Source organism: Artemia franciscana, chromosome 4, assembly GCF_032884065.1.
Source record: "Artemia franciscana chromosome 4, ASM3288406v1, whole genome shotgun sequence".
Taxonomy (NCBI): Eukaryota; Metazoa; Arthropoda; class Branchiopoda; order Anostraca; family Artemiidae; genus Artemia; species Artemia franciscana.
This window is the reverse complement of record NC_088866.1, coordinates 1,989,779-2,009,385: the sequence shown is the minus strand read 5'-3', so window position 1 is coordinate 2,009,385 and position 19,607 is coordinate 1,989,779. Positions and strand designations below refer to the sequence as shown.

Below are 19,607 nucleotides of genomic sequence, written 5' to 3'. Positions count from 1 at the left end.
TTTGTTTTGTTTCTTTTATTGATACTCCGCTTTGATTTTTGTAGCGGGTCAAAAATAAATTATTATTATTATTAGTGGTTTGTTCAAGTGTAGCTATCACGCCCTATGTTTTTACTTCTCATTTTTGTGGGAGATGATTTCTATTTCTAACAGGAAGAAGTACAAAGTTTTTACTTGACATGCCAATGTGTTCCTCCAATACAGAGCCTTCTGTGTCGATCCGAATATTAAAATACTATTATTATACAACATAGTACATCTAAGGTCCCTTAACATGCTCTCGGACAATCTGCTAACAATGCAAGTTTGAGCTTTGTCTGTTCACTACGTATTTTATGATGTTTCTTTTCGCTGAGAAAGGGTACCGAATATAATTTGTCCTTTTTAGTGAAAAGCTTAATGCCTTTATTTTATTCCAGTTTTTCAGCTTTGCTAGTTTTGTATCCTTGAACTACTTATTCTTTTTAATGCTTTTTGGCTGTCAACCCATGATTCATAAGGATTCACAAGCTAATTTGCAATGGACGATCCCTAATAAAAACAATATACTTTGTGTGTGTGTCTGGGGGGGAGGGGTCTAAAAATCGACCGATGAATTTACATGCCACTAGCTTTTAATTTTTTTTTTTCGTGGGAGATCTTTTGGCTCTGCCTCATGCAGGGAAGAAAAACGACCATTCATCATCCTCCCTCGAGTTTGGCAGCTCATAATCAAAAATACTCTACATTACCCCCATTCGAATTCCTTCATTCCACTTTTTATTGCTAGACTGAGCTTCATTGCTCCATGTTGAATAGTCCAACCACCCTTTAACACCTTCTCAAAAAAATAGGTATAATTATACTAACTAAATTATGAAAACCCCCAAAAATTCTTGAATTATCTTTCAGCAAGACAGGCCAAACTGCTAATCGAAAAAAAAAACTATGCCTCTTTCTGCATTTAAACATGGCACTGATGAAAGAAAAAGAAGTCACAATCATGGGCTTTAGATTGTGCTTTTCACAAAACCTTTACACGAATTTGTTCACTTCCCTATTCAGGTCAATCCTATTTAAGAGGAAAGACCGAAACTTAAAAAGTAAAATTATACTATACCATCGCTGTCAACCCGTGATTCATAAGGACTCACAAGCTAATATGCAATGGACGGTTACTAATAAAAACAATATATTTTGTGTGTGTGTGTGGGGGGCGGGGTCTAAAACTCGATAAATGAATTTACATACCACTAGCTTTACATTTTTTTTTTCACGGGGGATCTTTTGACGCTGCCTCATTACCCCTACCCGAACCATGAGCTTCATTGCTCCATGTTGAATAGTCCACCCACCCTTTTTCTAAAAAAAAAAAAAAAAATAAGTATTTATAATTATACTAACTAAATTATGAGAACCCCCAAAAAATTTTGAATTACTTTTCAGCAAGACAGACCAAACTGCTGATAAAAAAAAACAACTATGCCTCTTTCTGCGTTTAAGTATGGCACAGATGAATAGAAAGAAGTCACAATTATAGGCTTTACAAAAAAATAGGTTGTGACTTACATAAAAGTCACAACCTTTACACGATTTTGTTCACTTCCCTATTCAGGTCAATCCTATTTAAGAGGAAAGACCGAAACTTAAAAAGTAAAATTATACTATACCATCGCTGTCAACCCGTGATTCATAAGGACTCACAAGCTAATTTGCAATGGATAACAAATATATATATATATATATATATATATATATATATATATATATATATATTATATATATATTATATATATATATATATATATATATATATATATATATATATATATATATTATATATATATATATATTATATATATATATATATATATATATATATATTATATATTATATATATATATATATATATATATCATATAATTGAAAACATGTCTGTCCTATATGCATTGCAACACAGTTTATCCGATCGCCCAAATCTTTTAACCCTCCTCCCCCCCTAGTCTCTCGTAGTAACCTTCATACTGACGGAAAGACACCGCTTAACACAAATACTTGATAGTACTGCCCAGTCACATTATTCACATTTTCCGGATATTAATTATCCAAGAACGCCTGACGGGTAAGTTAGTAATCCTATCCTAATTTTTATATACTTAAATTAAAAGATAAGATTGCTATTTTACATGTTTCGAAGGGGAATTGATGGAGTTAAGTTTCGCCAGGGGATTTGGATTTTTCGGGGAGGGGAGTTATTCCTTGACGTGGAAAACAAGTAGAATAACTTATTTACACGGAGGAGACTGAGGGCAGGGAGATATTGAAATTTCCTCTAACAAACTGTGGTTAGGTATTATTGCTAGGGATACAGGAAAGGATTTTTCTTGGTTGTTAACTTCAAAATGAAGTTGTCCATTTAAACACATCGTCAAACAATCCAAAAAAATCTTATAATAATAATAACGAACATATAGTAGGAAGAAAAAGAAGAAACAAATACTGTTGCATATTTTTTTGCATACACATTTTGTTATACATATTTTGTTTTGCTGCATACACAGCTTAGATACCAATACCAGTTTCTTGTTACCAATTAGATACCACTATCAGTTTCCTGTCTCCAGCCGCTATTATCGCTACCGCGCACTGTGTCCAAAAAATAAATCGAGTTTTCATAACTGAATATTGGTATCTAAGCTGTGATTAAGAGTTTTTAAAATTGAAACCCATAATTACCGCATGGAACATCCTCAATTGCCTCCACGTATCTACCCATCATCAAAATTGTTCTTTGAATAGTCTTTTCGTATAAGTCTTCCTTTTTCCCTGGGGTGAAATTGGGTCCCATAATCCTCACCTTCTGGCCGGTGGCAACCCTACCAGCGAAAACACGACCAAAAGCATAAAAACGGCCTTTGTCAGATGTTGGTACCATCTTTGACACGTACATCATCAATGGGCCTTCAGGGTCACAATTCTAAAATTAGAATGTTGCAATAAAATATCAAGCAAAAGGACTAAAGAAAATCGAAAAAAAAAAATTAGAAAAAAATCCGAATCTAATACCCCCTTGAAACACATCATTAGAAATTCGACAGTTAGTTATCATAGGCAGCGCCTAACATAGTGGTGCCTAAGTAGAGAACGATGTTGGCACAATGTATTATTTTTCTTTTTTGGTCTTAGACCAGGGCACTTCGTATCGAAGGAGTTGTCGCAGAAAATTCAAAAAGGACTCATTCGATTGGAAGTTGAAACGACTATTGCCCTTTTTAATAGTCGAAAGTGATTAGAGGGCAACAAAACCCTCCCCCCATGCCCATCCTTTCCCTAAACACATCCAATCAAAATTTTGGGATAGCCATTTTGTTCAACGTAGTTGAAAAGTCCGGAAATCATGTCTTTGAAGATGACAACCCCTCCCCACACCCCTCAGGACAAGGGTTGTAAGTTATGCCCTTGGGGCATATAAGGTTTTATAGAAAGCGTGGTCATATAAACTTCATAGGGGATTCATCGGATTGATATTCAGAAGCTCTAGAGCCCTTTTAAGAGTCTCCACACAATATCAGAAAAAGGGTTGTAAGTTATGTCCTTGGGGCATAATAAGTTAATTTTTTAAGCCCCGAAAAATTCCTGAGTATATCCATACACTCAATTATACGTTGTTCTTATTAACATGTTAAAAGATTATTTTAGAAGGATTATTACATTTTTCACCTTCTTACTCGAAGAAAAATTCCAGTGTACGTGCCTGCACTCAATTATGGTTATTCTTATTAATAAGTTAAAATTTTATCAGAAGAAATAGTACCTGCACTCAATTTTGGGTTATTCTTATTAACAAATTAAAATAATATTTATTTTCTTTTTAAAAGGAATATATTTTTCTCCTTCTTATACGATGGAAAATTCTAGTATATGTGCCTGCACTCAATTATGGGTTATTCTTACTATCAAGCATTAAAATTTGTTTTGATAAGATCTATAGGATCAAAAATCGTATTAGTTGCTGGGTTGATATCATATGGCCAGTTATTTAATTTATTATAGTTTTTTTGTATTTTGTTTATATAAAATACGTCGGATGCGGGTTTTACACATAAGTAACATAAAGTTAGAAAATTTATGACAAATATATAACAATTAAAAGTAAAAAAATTAAATAAATAATGCACACGCTCTACTCAGTTTGTTCCCAACAAAATACACTGTAATTTATGAAGTCCATTAGTTTGAGAATAAATTATGGATAAACCACCATAACTTAAACGTAAAGAGCGGTCCTGTGACTGTTTGCAGCACGTTGCCCCCAATATTTATGGTAAATTTCAAAGTTTTAATATCTCCCTCTACTTTCGTTTGAAGATGCCTGGTTTTCCGGGATTGACGGCCATTGGTTCCATACCCCAAGCCATTAGTATGCTCTTTAACTCTCGCCATAAGTGTAAGTATTGCGGAGAGGTGCTGTTCAAATTCTATTTTCAATTTTATTTACTCGCAGTGGTGTTGTTTGACATTTGTGTATCTAATCTATGATTTTCGTTTTAAAAATGTGAACTTGAGGATTATTTTGGATATTGAACCTCCGCACAGCAGGTAGAGAATTTCTGTGGTTTTTACCCCGGGTGAAGACGGGTTGGTCGGGTTCGAGGTAGCCCTCCTCCTAATCAGTCTAGTACACAGCACCTAGTTTTTCCAAGTTAATTATGACTAAATATTACTACCCTGAGTGTAGAAACCCAGCAACTAGTGGGACAGGTCAGTGCACCATATACAGTCAATGGTGGCATCCTAAGTGTGAAAGGATCACGCTTGGAGCAAGAGAGAAACTACTGGTATGGTTGTGCTTAAATTGTGACTTCCCCACTTCACCTTCGTTTACTAGTGGTATGAAAATTCCGTGCAAAGTTACGCCACAAGCGAGCCCTAGACCTAGACCCTTTGTCATAAACACACACATAGTCACACCAAGGAATTTAATCCCAAAACTAAGACAGTAACTAGGCCCAGCAGTGAGGATAAAACTCCATGCACAAATTGTTCTAAATACGTTAATGAAGTCTCAGCTATTCAAAATGAACTATTACCCCTAAGAAATGCCCACGAATCACTCCAATCTAATTTACGTAACCTTCAGAACTTAACTGACGAAAAAACAACAATTATTGACACCCTAATGATGCAGTTAAATCAGTTGGGAATCCTTTCACCCATGCCATCCGTGAAATTACGCTCGTCTCCCTTTAGCTCTGAATTGAATAATTCTATACAAGCCCCGAGCAATCAGATTTGTAACTAATTAAGTGACGTAAAAAGTGCATGTGCAGCGTGAGAATGATCCTCGATAACGAGATTCAGGAAAGTGTTAAATTAGCTGACGAGAATAAGTTTCGTAACAATCAACCGACTGAAAATGAACCGTTAATTGTTTTCGAGAAAATAGTTCAACAAAAAGTTAAGCGCAAGCCCTTAACCAGTAAAGGACGTAATATTATATGCAGGTTTTTTGTGAAAGAGGCTCCCAAATTTAACAAGATATGTCGGTATTTTAATGAAAGTGGTTTCTGTAAGCACAGAAAAAAGTGTCGTTTTTTAAATATATGTCCGCGTTTTATTTCGAAAACTTGCAGTAATAATGAGTGTAATTTTGACCACGTTGATTTATGTTGTGTTTTATTATGTACTGAAAAAGAATGTGTTTTCGCGCATGCGTATTGCGGTACATCAAAAAGACGTAGTTCCAGTCATACCAATCGACAGGAAAATGCTTTTCTGGATCCGAACCCGGCATCAAAAGACTTAATTGGACGGGGGTTACGAATTCACAAACATCGCGATTACACCTTTTGCGGACCTGCGTGACCCCCCTTAACAACAATCCCTCCCGTACATCAACATACCCCCAACCAAGCGTGTGTTGCGCCTTCTCGGTCGGTCGGAATGTTTTTCCCGGATCTGCTACCTCAGCAACATCAACTTTTCTATCCCCCACAAAAGATAACGTCCCCGAACCCCCCCGACCGTGTTTCAAATCCCCGTACCTCCCCCCTCCTGTCCACCCTTACAGCCCCCACTGGTGAGGGCACAATTTCTTTCGTTTCAGCCGCAATTCCAGTACTGAATAAATTTGAGCCCCTGGTTGGTGTGGGTAATCCTGATGACAGCCCCGCCCACCAGGGAAACAACATATTCTTACAAAGACCTACAACGAGAACATCAAACACCACTCAGGTAAAGTATTATAATTCTGATGTTTTTTCCTTTCCTAGGTTTATTTACGCAAATGCTGAAAGTTTAAATTTTGATAAAGTGGCTGAGTTAGAAAGTCTAGCTCAGGCAACAAAGACATCTGTCCTAATGGTTTCTGAAGTTCATCGACAAAATCCAGAACTCCTGAATATAGGTGGTTTTGATGAGTTTATAAAAATACGACCTGACGACCATCCACTGGCGGAGTTCTTATTTATGCCCATGAAATTTTAAAAGCAGCTAGACTTGATGTCCCTTTTTTAACTGAGTACGACGAAATAATGTGAGTCATTCTAAAACCACGACGCCTCTCCCGGAAATTCCCCAAGGTATTGCTCTCTGCGTGTATTATTACTCGCCGGGTCAGACGAGTGAATACCGCCAAGCATTCGCAGAAAAGCTACAACTCAGTTCGGATTTTGTTTTGGGTAAATACCCATCATGCGGAATTTTCATGATGGGCGATGCCAATGAATTAAAGCTCCATCACCTGGACGCCGGAATCGGCCTGAAGCAGCTCGTCAATTTTCCCACAACCAAAGGTGGCACCTCCCTTGACCGAATTTCCACAAATATGCACGAATGTTAAAACATACCTACGACCGGGGCTCCGATTGGAGGAAGTTACCACTTTTCTCTTGAACTTAACTCCACCTGTTCCATTAAAATCGATTGCACTACAACTGTAACTATCAGTCGACCAATCACAAATGAGGGACTTATGGACTTTTTTTTTCTGACTTTTGGCCAATGATTAAGCTGCGAAAAATGGGAAAAATTTCAAGATGCTAAAAGTAGCAACGAAAAAGCTACTATTTTCCAAGAAACTTTGCTTCAAAATTACAAGGCCTGTTTTCCTGAGAAGTCAACCAAACGTTTCTCGTCAGATCGACCCTATATTACACAAGAAGTTAAGAAAATGGTAATGGAAAAGATATGGCTTTTCCGTCAAGGTAATACCCAACAAGCCAACAGGTTGAAAACAAACTAAGAAAAGTCACTCGAAAACATGCGAACAAATATGTAGAACGTAAAGTTAATCATCTGTTCGAGTCCAAACCAAGCCAGTGGTACAACCGAATCAAAAGGATGACAGGCAAGGTGGAAAAAGGAGTCGATTTTGGCATTGATGTAGATGACGTCGTAACAGCCAACTCCCTTAATAAACATCTGGGTAAAATTGTGCAATAACTCCCGCCTTTGCTGAGTGTGGAAGTACCCACCCCTCCTCCTGAGTCTTTTGATTCCCCTTTAATATCAGAGTCCCAGGAGTTTTTCAAATTAAAAAGGCTTAAAAGATCAAGCATTACCCCTGTAGATATTCATCAAAGTCGATCTCATCAAAACATTTCCAGATTATCTTGGTGGCCCCCTAACACTCCCTTTTAATCAGGTTACAAAAACAGGTGAGTATCCATCAATTTGGAAAAATGGGTTCATTACACCAATACCAAAAAAAGATGCGCCCAAGGATTTTTCGGGTGTCCGACCGATCACCATGACACCCATTTTTAGCAAAGTGTATGAAAGTTTTGTTGCAGCATGGCTGAAAGACCGTATTCTGGACAAAATTGATCCGAGGCAGTTTGGAAATATGCCAAACACATCTACGTCTCATTACTTAGTAAGTATAATTGACAGTATTTTGCAAAAACTCGATGAACCAGATTCTTGGATTAATCTTATTGCAATAGATCTAAGAAAAGCTTTTGATTTAATTTGCCACAATATTCTTGTAAAAAAAAACTTCTTGGACTAGGTGTACATTCATTCCTTGGGTGTTTAATTGCTAGTTTCTTTCTGGTAGATGTCAACGGACAAAATATAAGTCCACCTACTCCGATCCACTGCCCATTTTTTGTGGAGTTCCCCAAGGTACCCTCTTGGGACCGCTTTTGTTTCTTGTCATGATAAATGATTTGGCAACAACACTGGATGACCGCTGGAAGTATGTCGACGATCTGTCACTCATTGAATGTTGTCGAAAAAAACCTACCAAGCAGAGCAAGTTCACTAATGAATGATATATGTCAAGAGGCAAAGGTGGACAAAATGACTGTCAACTTTGATAAATCTGTAATTTTAACATTTTCTTTTTTTAAATCTGCGCCAGTTTTTAATCCACCTATTCCCAGCGCCAGTCACGTAACCGAAATTAAACTGCTCGGCGTTCATATACTTCGGATCTGAATTGGAATAAACATGTTGATGGCATGTTAAAAAAAGCTAATTTGGCCATCAGGTCACTGAAGTTGTTGGCTCGCCATGGAATCCCTGCACCACACCTCCTACGCATCTCTTTCTCTTTTATACGTTCCACACTTGAATACTGTTGCCCTCTATGGCATTTCGGGCTGACTAGGGAACAGTCAGACCGGGTTGAGAGGGTGCAATACCGTGCCGTCCTAGTAATCTCAAAAGCCCTAAAAGTACCATACATATCCCTCCTTAATCAGTTTCAACTTCAAACCCTTCAATCTCGTCGTTTAAAACTAGCCCTATCCTTTGGCAATAAAATCTTGTCCAGTACTATACACCGAAATATCCTCCCGCCCCAACATCAACCGGCACGGGTAAGGCCACTCAGGGCCGTTGCAGAGCCTGTACCGAAACTTCAACCTGTGACTGTGTCACATGCTCGTTATGAGCTTAGTTTTGTGCCCTCATTTGTTAAGTTGTTTAATGCTGGGTCGACTTTTTAATCCAAATTATTGTTGTTAATTGTATATATTATAATTTTGTGTATACTTGTCGACTTATTTTCGTGTGTATGTGACAATTATCATTGTTAATTGTATATATTATAATTTTGTGAATGTTAATTTTGACTTGTCGACGAATTTTTGTGTGTGCACGACAATAAAAACTAATAATCGGCTCTGTCCGTCGCATGTTTCTTAATTAAAATGAATTTGAATTTGAAAATAAACAATGTTTTCAATGACAGGAAAGAATTTGGTTCAAAATTGAATACAATAGCATCATACTAAAAAAAGAGGGAAGTTCGTCAGAGACCGATCGAAGGGGGTCATACCAGAAAGCTTTACAATTTTTTGGCTCTAAGCGGGGAAAAAAGAAGCAAAAAATCAATATCTAAATTGCTAGAATACTAATAAAGAATTTGAGGTTCCATGTCAAATTCAGGACAAAAATTCAATTGTTTGTGAAGATTTCTTGACCCATTTTCTTAAATGTAGCAACACGGAATAAATTCCACCCGCTAAAAATCGTACATCTTAGATTAGACTTCATCAAAACAAGTCCGAGTAAAATTTGCACTTTACAGTTTTGTTGTAAGTTAGGGTTGACGAACCTTTTTCGAATACGACTGCTGTAAAAGCCTTAGGTCTACAAACCCTACTAAAAAAAACCTGGCATTGTAGCATCTGGAATGAACTGGAAGCCCATGGAGAGTCAACCAGGAAATAAAAACGCATAAAATAATCTAGCAGGTATTAAAATTGATCTATCCCAGAATCGGGATGAACAGAGTGCAGCCTGCAAGGTGGTTGGGTTTAAATACATGTATATTCATAAAATACAGGATATTTTATATTGTAAAAAAATATATTCGATTAAGTATATATATATATATATATATATATATATATATATATATATATATATATATATATATATATATATATATATATATATATCTATCTATCTATATATATATATATATATATCTATCTATATATATATATATACATACATATTATATATATATATATATATCTATATATATAAAAATAAGTTGTCTGTCTGTGGATGTGTGGATGGATGTGTCAGGTGACGTCACCTGAAAAAACTGGATTAGGTGACGTCAAAACTGAAAAAACTAAAAAAAGGCAAAAACTACAAAAAAAACTAAAAACTAATAAAAAAAATAAAAAAGCTAAAAAACTAAAAAAACTATAAAGGTAAAAACCAATAAAAAACTAAAAAAAAAACTGAAAAAACTAAAAAAGGCAAAAACTACAAAAAAAAACTAAAAACTAATAAAAAAAGTAAAAAAGCTAAAAAACTAAAAAAACTAAAAAAACTAAAAAAAGGTAAAAAACTAAAAAAAATAAAAAATAAAAAAAAACTAAAAAAAAGGAAAAAACTGAAAAATAAGCTAAAATAAAGGTAAAAACCAATAAAAAACTAAAAAAAAAAAGGAAAAAACTAATAAATGACGACACTCAAAGAGAAAGCGACCAGGACAAAAGGAATGTTCGATTAGCAATCAACAAAGCACCGGGACACAGGGAGTATAAATGACGACCAGGACATAAGTAAAAAAAAAAAAACTATCTATATATATAAAAATAAGTTGTCTGTGGATCTGTGGATCGTGGATCAGGTGACGTCACCTGAAAAAACTGGATCAGGTGACGTCAAAACTGAAAAAACTAAAAAAAGGCAAAAACTACAAAAAAAACTAAAAACTAATAAAAAAAATAAAAAAGCTAAAAAACTAAAAAAAGGCAAAAACTACAAAAAAAACTAAAAACTAATAAAAAAGCTAAAAAACTAAAAAACTAAAAAAAAGGCAAAAACTACAAAAAAACTAAAAACTAATAAAAAAAATAAAAAAGCTAAAAAACTAAAAAAACTAAAAAAAGGTAAAAAACTAAAAAATAAATAACGACCGGGACACAGGGACACAACTACAACGGGGACACCGGGGGAAACAGGGGGATATAAATGACGACCGGGACAAAAAAACTAAAAAGAAATAAAAACTAAAAACTAATAAAAAAAACTAAAAAATCTAAAAATCTAAATAAGCTAAAAAAGAAAAAAAAAGGAAAAAAATAAAGGAGAAAAACAAAACTAAAAAACGAATGTATATACAGACCGGGACACCGGGATACAAATGATGACCGGGACCCGGGACACAGGGAATATAAATGACGACCGGGACACAGGGACACAACTACAACGGGGACACCGGGGGAAACAGGGGGATAACCTGACAATCTATTTATATGCAAAGACAATGGGACAGCAAAGAATGTTGTATATTCGCAAGTTTTACGTAGTTAAAACCATATATATATATATATTTCTATATTCACAGGTGGGACATAGGGACACAACTACAATGGCGCGTAACTATTATGGCGCGTAACGACTTACGCGCGCGGGGGGGCTTGGGGGGGGGGCGCGAAGCGCCCCCTCCAACTAGTTGTTGGGGTGGCGCGAAGCGCCACCCCAACAGCTAGTATATATATATATATATATATATATATATATATATATATATATATATATATATATATATATATATATATATATATCTATCTATATATATAAAAATAAGTTGTCTGTGGATGGATGGATGGATGTGTCAGGTGACGTCACCTGAAAAAACTGGATTAGGTGACGTCAAAACTGAAAAAACTAAAAAAAGGCAAAAACTACAAAAAAACTAAAAACTAATAAAAAAAATAAAAAAGCTAAAAAACTAAAAAAACTATAAAGGTAAAAACCAATAAAAAACTAAAAAAAAAACTGAAAAAACTAAAAAAAGGCAAAAACTACAAAAAAAAACTAAAAACTAATAAAAAAAGTAAAAAAGCTAAAAAACTAAAAAAACTAAAAAAACTAAAAAAAGGTAAAAAACTAAAAAAAATAAAAAATAAAAAAAAAACTAAAAAAAAGGAAAAAACTGAAAAATAAGCTAAAATAAAGGTAAAAACCAATAAAAAACTAAAAAAAAAAAGAAAAAACTAATAAATGACGACACTCAAAGAGAAAGCGACCAGGACAAAAGGAATGTTCGATTAGCAATCAACAAAGCACCGGGACACAGGGAGTATAAATGACGACCAGGACATAAGTAAAAAAAAAAAAACTATCTATATATATAAAAATAAGTTGTCTGTGGATCTGTGGATCGTGGATCAGGTGACGTCACCTGAAAAAACTGGATCAGGTGACGTCAAAACTGAAAAAACTAAAAAAAGGCAAAAACTACAAAAAAAACTAAAAACTAATAAAAAAAATAAAAAAGCTAAAAAACTAAAAAAACTAAAAAAAGGCAAAAACTACAAAAAAAACTAAAAACTAATAAAAAAGCTAAAAAACTAAAAAACTAAAAAAAAGGCAAAAACTACAAAAAAACTAAAAACTAATAAAAAAAATAAAAAAGCTAAAAAACTAAAAAAACTAAAAAAAAGGTAAAAAACTAAAAAATAAATAACGACCGGGACACAGGGACACAACTACAACGGGGACACCGGGGGAAACAGGGGGATATAAATGACGACCGGGACAAAAAAACTAAAAAGAAATAAAAACTAAAAACTAATAAAAAAAACTAAAAAATCTAAAAATCTAAATAAGCTAAAAAAGAAAAAAAAGGAAAAAAATAAAGGAGAAAAACAAAACTAAAAAACGAATGTATATACAGACCGGGACACCGGGATACAAATGATGACCGGGACCCGGGACACAGGGAATATAAATGACGACCGGGACACAGGGACACAACTACAACGGGGACACCGGGGGAAACAGGGGGATAACCTGACAATCTATTTATATGCAAAGACAATGGGACAGCAAAGAATGTTGTATATTCGCAAGTTTTACGTAGTTAAAACCATATATATATATATATTTCTATATTCACAGGTGGGACATAGGGACACAACTACAATGGCGCTTAACTATTATGGCGCGTAACGACTTACGCACGCGGGGGGGGGCTTGGGGGGGGGGCGCGAAGCGCCCCCACCAACTAGGTGTTGGGGTGGCGCGAAGCGCCACCCCAACAGCTAGTATATATATATATATATATATATATATATATATATATATATATATTCTCTATCATATTTTACCTGGCATTACTTTCTAAGCAACAGGTGTTAGCTGGGGCTATCCCTATAACAGGATCCAAGTATTACGAACTAATGGTAATTAATTCGCACTGCAATTACTAATGTCATTGACCAACGCCATCATAAAATCAGTTTTAGTAACAGCGAGAAGTGGTTCAACCCGTGAACAGAATGTGGTTCTGGCTTTATTCCTTTGTGCAAGATCGGCAATTTTAATTTATGAACTTGTTTCGCTGCGCACAAACAGAAAATAGCGAAATAATATATAGCGAATTAATTCAAATTCGCATTATATTGAACATTCCATTGTAGGGATGAAACTATTAGAATATTAAGAGCGCCTCATCGAGTCTTTCACGAGCAAGCTTGAAAAAAAAACACTTTTTGGGATTGACCAGAAGGACATATATTTTCTAAACTATATGTATAGAAGTACATTTTTGTTCTAAAAATGTACAAAGTAAATGTAAATATGCACATAAGTATATATGTTCTAAAAAGTACAAATCATAGCATACGGAACGAGCTACGCAAGACAGCCAAGAAATAAATAAAGCTAAATTATATAATATTCACCCTTATATATTACATATATTTACATTTTAAATATAAAAATTCCCTATGTAAGAACCGGGATTGAGATGGAACAGATTAGCTTCCATCGGGTTTAGTTCTCAAATCTATGGTTTTGAAAAGTATAAGCAAAACAATGAAGTATATTTAATAGTTATGAATTTAATCATTAATGAATATAAACTAAGTTAGTGCATATAAACAAACTTATGGAACAACTACTATTTGTTTTAAACTGTGGAAGTCAAAAGGAAAAAAAGATTAATACACCAGAGACAAAGACAGGAACTGTCTTAGATTTCAAACGAAAAAAAGGAATATAAAACAATTAGAAATCAACAGTTTGGTTACCGAAATCAGTACAAAACAAAAAGAAGAAAGTTTTCCATTTGATAAAGCAAGTTCCCCGTCAGCTTGTATTTCGATACATATGTTAAGTATTCACATACGTTCTTAAATAATCATATATCCTACAACTAATAGTTAATGCAAACATATATTTCAGCGAAATTTGGCCAATAGACTTACCAGCGTCAATATTTACGTTTCCACACCAAAAAAAAAAAAAAAAAAAAAAAAAAAAAAAAAAAAAAAAAAAAAAAAAAAAAAAAAAAAAAAAAAAAAAAAAAAAAAAAAAAAAACAGCAAAGTGAACCAACTTTTTTTAATATTCATTATATTATTTTTTAACAAACTAATATTATAAAGAGCTAAAGTCGTGACATCGAAATTTATCAATTAATTGAGCTACACATTTCATTTCACGCCTGTTTTGATAAATAGAGCCATACTTACAATTTATAGGTTTTGTAAGAGGTCTCATGGGGAAGCCTGAAGGAGGCCATTATTTTATGCTTTATCTAATTTATTTGGGATCAGGGAGTCATAGATATACCCCTATTCAACAGAATGTAAATTGTAACATTCTGAATGAGCTGCGAGTCTACTGAGCAACTATGTCATCTAGCACATTAGAATTACATAAATATAGAAATTATAGAATTATATTGTATTGTAGAATTAAGTTATAGAATTAACTTATAAATTAAACTATAAGTTATAGAATTATAAATTACGGAATTAAATTATAAATTATTAGAAATATAGAATTATCTAGCAAACAAGTAACAATTACCTACTCTAGAGTCAGGATTGAACTGTGTGTGGTTTGCACCAAGGCAGCAAGGAGGGATAAATGCCTCCTTGGGTGAACCAGTCTATAAACTTTCAATATCCTCTACTATCATTGGCTGCAAATTACAGAATCCAAAACACAAAAAAAATAAGCGTGTATTTACCCACGACATGAGATGCCACACATTTCCAGTCATTATATTAGCATTAATTAAAATTCAATGCAACCTCTAGTCAACTGAGGTCAACACAGCTTCACACGTTCCTCCGACATCCCAATCTATTTAATTCTTCATTCTTTACCCCTTCCCAAGAAGTTACAATTTTATTGAAGTCACCCTTATTATCTCTTTCCACTCTTTTTGGGAGCAACCAGCTGCTCATTTGTAAGTATGACGAGACCAGACCCTAAGGGTCCAAATTCACGACCCCGATCTCCGTTCTGTAGATGTTCAGCCAGAAAGGGCAATGGGGGTCGACTGCTCGTTTGGCCACAGATGCATTGATAAACTTTAGAATGAACAATTTTTGACATTCAATGCGTAGATAATTCCTCTGGATAACATCTAATACATCTCCCTCTGCTTTTTGAAGCACCCAAGTATCAGAACTATACTTGATCACTGTCATTACCAAAGGTTAAAATATTACAATTTTGGTTCACAACCTTATCCGTATATTTTTCCAAATATTTTTCAACCATAAAAAACACCTAGTTCTTGCATCCTGAATTGTCAAAACCTCCAAAACTCATTCGTTTTGGAAACATTTTCATTTGGATTACTTAAATCACCTGCATATTCTAAGTTTTGGATAGCTTCACCTTCCTATTTGACTCCAAACTTTCCTATAGCCTTTACCATGTTCACTTAAAGAATCAGCAATGTCATCTAGCGTTGCGTGGTTCTTGGCATGAATTTAAACTAACTGATATCAGCAACTAATTATTATACAAATTTTGCAAAGAAAAAAAAACTGCCAAGAAACGTATGTTAGATGGCGTTGGTAATATGCCCTCCATGCCGGTTGCGTTGCTAGATTACTAGTTTTATATTATTATTATTTACATTATTCTTTGAACCACCATTCTCGTATGCTTACCTTAACAGCCGTAGCAGCTTCATCATCAAGTGGGCCTTCATAAAGCATTTCCATTCGATACTTCTGTGCTGTGACGGGCGATGGCAGATGAATGGCTATCATCTGAAGCAGAGCGTCACCAGCGGGGAGCCACTGACGAACGACCACCTTCAGTAATGCCTTGCCTTCTTTTTCTCTATCATCTACTGACAATTTAATGTTGAGCTTTTTCAGTAGAGCTTCCACCTCCTCTTTCTTGTGTCCCATTATTGTCCGGAAGATCTAAAGTTATAAATGCATGGATCAGTTATCTAAAACTGGTCATGAGTCTGATCACTGCATTTGACATAATTCAGCTAAATATATCTTTCACTAGCATTAAGAACAGGTCTGTGTTATCATCATTGAAAGTGAATCAACTTTTGAGGGGTTAAGAAAACCCGAGGATAACAAATTGAAAAATGTTTTGCTCCCATAAAACATACCTTGTCTCCAAATCGTTGCACCCATCTTAAATTTATCAAATCCTAAAACAAAAATTTCCAAGATTTTTCTTTTCGTCTCATCAAAATTATGCCATTCCCACAGCTGTACGACTTTATATCCATGATGTGTCGTAAAATATTACGTTATAATTATGTTAAATAAAACGTTATTAAAAATTGTGTTAAACATCACGTTATAAATATTAGGTCATATAATTATACGCTATAGTTATACGATAAATGTTACGTTAAAATATTACTTACGCTCAACGTTACCACGTTGAGCCGTAAAAATGGGTTAAGTTACAGATAAAGGGACAAAATCATAGCATCGTAAAATCATGATAGAGAATGGCCAAACTTTCCTTTTTTACCATAATATAGCGGTAAGTAAACGGAACCCTCTTTGGAAAGTGACAAAATAGTCACTTTCAAAAAGAGACAAAATGAAATAAAAACTAACAATGAAAAAGCCTTTCTTACATATCAGAATTTAAGGTACTAAAAACTTCGATCAAACTTCTCTGAAAATGTCCAAATTAATGAGTTGTTCATTACTTACAAGATAAAAAATTTTACAATATTTTTTTACGCCCTTTTGAACAAGTTATAACTCGGTCAGACTTGATTATAAACTCATCGCGCTTCAAGTATTTACCGTCAAATGGGAACACCCAGAGAAACATGGTATGCATAAGCTCACGAAGTGTGATACTTTAGTGGGTATTAGCCTTCGAGTCATTCAGCGGTATTTTCAGATTTTGCTGACACCTTTTTTGTATTTTTCATTGATGATAGACTATCTATCAACAAGTGAAAACGACATCATTTTTATACAATCCTCAAAATGGCTTATGCCAGCTTTGCCTCTTACTCAGACTTTTTAATTCAATTAGCAATGGTGTGATGGCAACTTGATTAAAATTCAAAAGTCCATTCAGCAGCCAAACTTCTCCCGTCCTGTTATGTACTATAATCTTGTTGGTTATATAATACCTTTGGTTGGTTCTCAATCCTACGCCTGAACGGAAGCGAGAGCTTGGCTACTGCTATATTTTATTTTATTTAACTAAACTAGAGACATAAATACATCAAAATATACTCAACTTAGGTTTACTCAACTGAACTTGAAATTCAACTCACGATATTTCGTGGTTGCTGCGAACCTTAACAAAAATGCGGATTTGAAATCTTCTAGGGTCTCAAAAGGAGCCGAAGTCCAGAACTGAAATGCATCTCCTGATGATTTTAAGCCCAAGTAAACTTTCAAACTTTCCCATTCAATGATTTTTGAAATAATCTCGTTTTTTTTAATGAATTCACTAACGTCAGACTTCCCATCATACACCGCTAGTGACTCTACCAATTTTAATATAGTCTGAGCTTCCATTCTGCAAAGATACACTGACAAAAATAAACGAAAAAAAAGATGTCCAAACCCAAACGTCGCAGCACTTTTAATCAACCGCTACCCATTCAAATCTTAAGCCGCATAATATGCAACTAAATACATTTTAACTAGGACTAGTAAAACTCCCCCCTTCAGGCACACCGCTGCCACCATTATTATGTACTATAATCTTGTTGGTAATATAGTACCTTTGGTTGGTTCTCAATACCACGCCTGAATGGAAGCTACTGCTATTTTTTATCTTATATAATTAAACTAGAAACATAAATACATCAAAATATACTCAACTTAGGTTTATTCAACTGAACTTGAAATTCAACTGTCCCTAGATTTTTTTAAATCTCGTTTTCTCTCCTCCACTTCCCATCGCCACGGCATGCCGGTTAAGAAACTGATTCTTTTTGTCTTGGGGTTTATTGTACTCTTCTAAAAAACTCTCTTTGAGTTTTATTTAATTAAATTTAGTGAAAATATTTTGTACTGAATTTTATTTTGGTCGTTCAATTTGATTGTCTCTCATCAGTACAATAAGTAAATCTATGACATTTTTTTTTATTCATTGATTTTTTTAATATTATTCTAAAAACAAAACCTTTTCATGGTCAAGTGTTAACTCAGTTTACAAACAAAATAGAAAGACTAAAAAAAGGTGCATACCATGAAAATGGGGTCTAAAACGTACATGTTGAATGACCTCTTGTTGTCTGGGTTCTTTTGAGAGCTCCACTTCTTTGTAGTTGGGTTAAAGAAGTTCTCTCCCCAGAGACGACTCATCAGCTTTGTAACATCGATCTTGAATTTCTCTGAATACATCTCAGCAAATTGTTTGAGTGTGAACGCCCAACCATGGAGACCTAGAAGGGATGTACATTATCACAAAGTGCCAAAAATGTTCATTATTATTTGTGTATTCATGGTCATATACTTTTTAATGGTCCTATGATAGATTAAACCAATATTTTACGAAATAACACAAATTCCTGAAAAAACATAATAATATAATTAAATAATATAATACAACAAACGATAAAACATGAGTAACAAAAAACAACTATTACCATTGATAATTCAATTCTGAAGCACAAAAAAAAACTTACCTGAGCATTACAAACCCACAGTTTTTCAGTGTCGGAACTGAGGGGCACAGTTAATATTGTTCATAAAATTAGAATTTGCTAACTCAGAGACTATTATTTTGATAACTATTTGGCGGTTTTGTCGTTTTTATTCAATTCAGAAACCATGTCTGACAGTAATTTCTCAAGACCAAAAAAAGGAGAGAAAGCAAGTTTACAGCAGAATAGAGACGATGCAGTAAAACAACAAAACATTTTTTGAAGACAAAGAAGGACTAAGTAAAAATGAAAATCAAATGATCAAATTGTTTGTTTAAAATAATCCATTGCTTTGCTTCCCTTTCACCCCTCCTATAAAAAAAAACAGCAAAAAAATTTGCCATTTGAATTGCTTATCAAAAGTGTATGAACTGCCACTTAGAACACGAGCTAAAAGCTCATATGGCTATTGTGACGAGGTCGGAATAGCCAAGAGCTCATATGGCATGAGCTCTAGCAAAATTCTAAGAATCAATAGATTGATTTAAAAGGAAAATCAGAGGCTTAATGCCAGTCGGAATTTAAAATACGAGCTCTGAAAACAAGGTCCCTCTAAATATCAAAATTCATTAAGATCCGATCACCTGCTCGTAAGTTAAAAATACCTCATTTTTTTAATTTTTCCTCTCCTTTCAACCCCCCCCCAGATGGTCGAATCGGGGAAAACAACTTTATCAAGTCAATTTGTTCAGGTTCCTGACACGCTAACCGATTTTTATCGTCCTAGCACATCCCAAACTAAT

At 34.4% G+C, this 19,607-nt stretch overlaps 1 protein-coding gene across 2 annotated transcripts in view; it reads right to left on the bottom strand.

Annotated features, from left to right (window-relative positions):
• The window catches only part of LOC136025846 (translation elongation factor 2), a 61,808-nt gene that overhangs the window by 21,088 nt on the left and 21,113 nt on the right, over nucleotides 1-19,607 (bottom strand). For both annotated transcript variants that reach the window (XM_065701863.1, XM_065701864.1), the window contains exons 4-6: nucleotides 18,407-18,603; nucleotides 15,875-16,135; nucleotides 2,716-2,956 (exon numbers count right to left, since the gene is read on the bottom strand). In XM_065701863.1, the coding sequence (XP_065557935.1) occupies nucleotides 2,716-2,956; nucleotides 15,875-16,135; nucleotides 18,407-18,603 (699 nt within the window). The remainder of the gene's footprint in view (nucleotides 1-2,715; nucleotides 2,957-15,874; nucleotides 16,136-18,406; nucleotides 18,604-19,607) is intronic.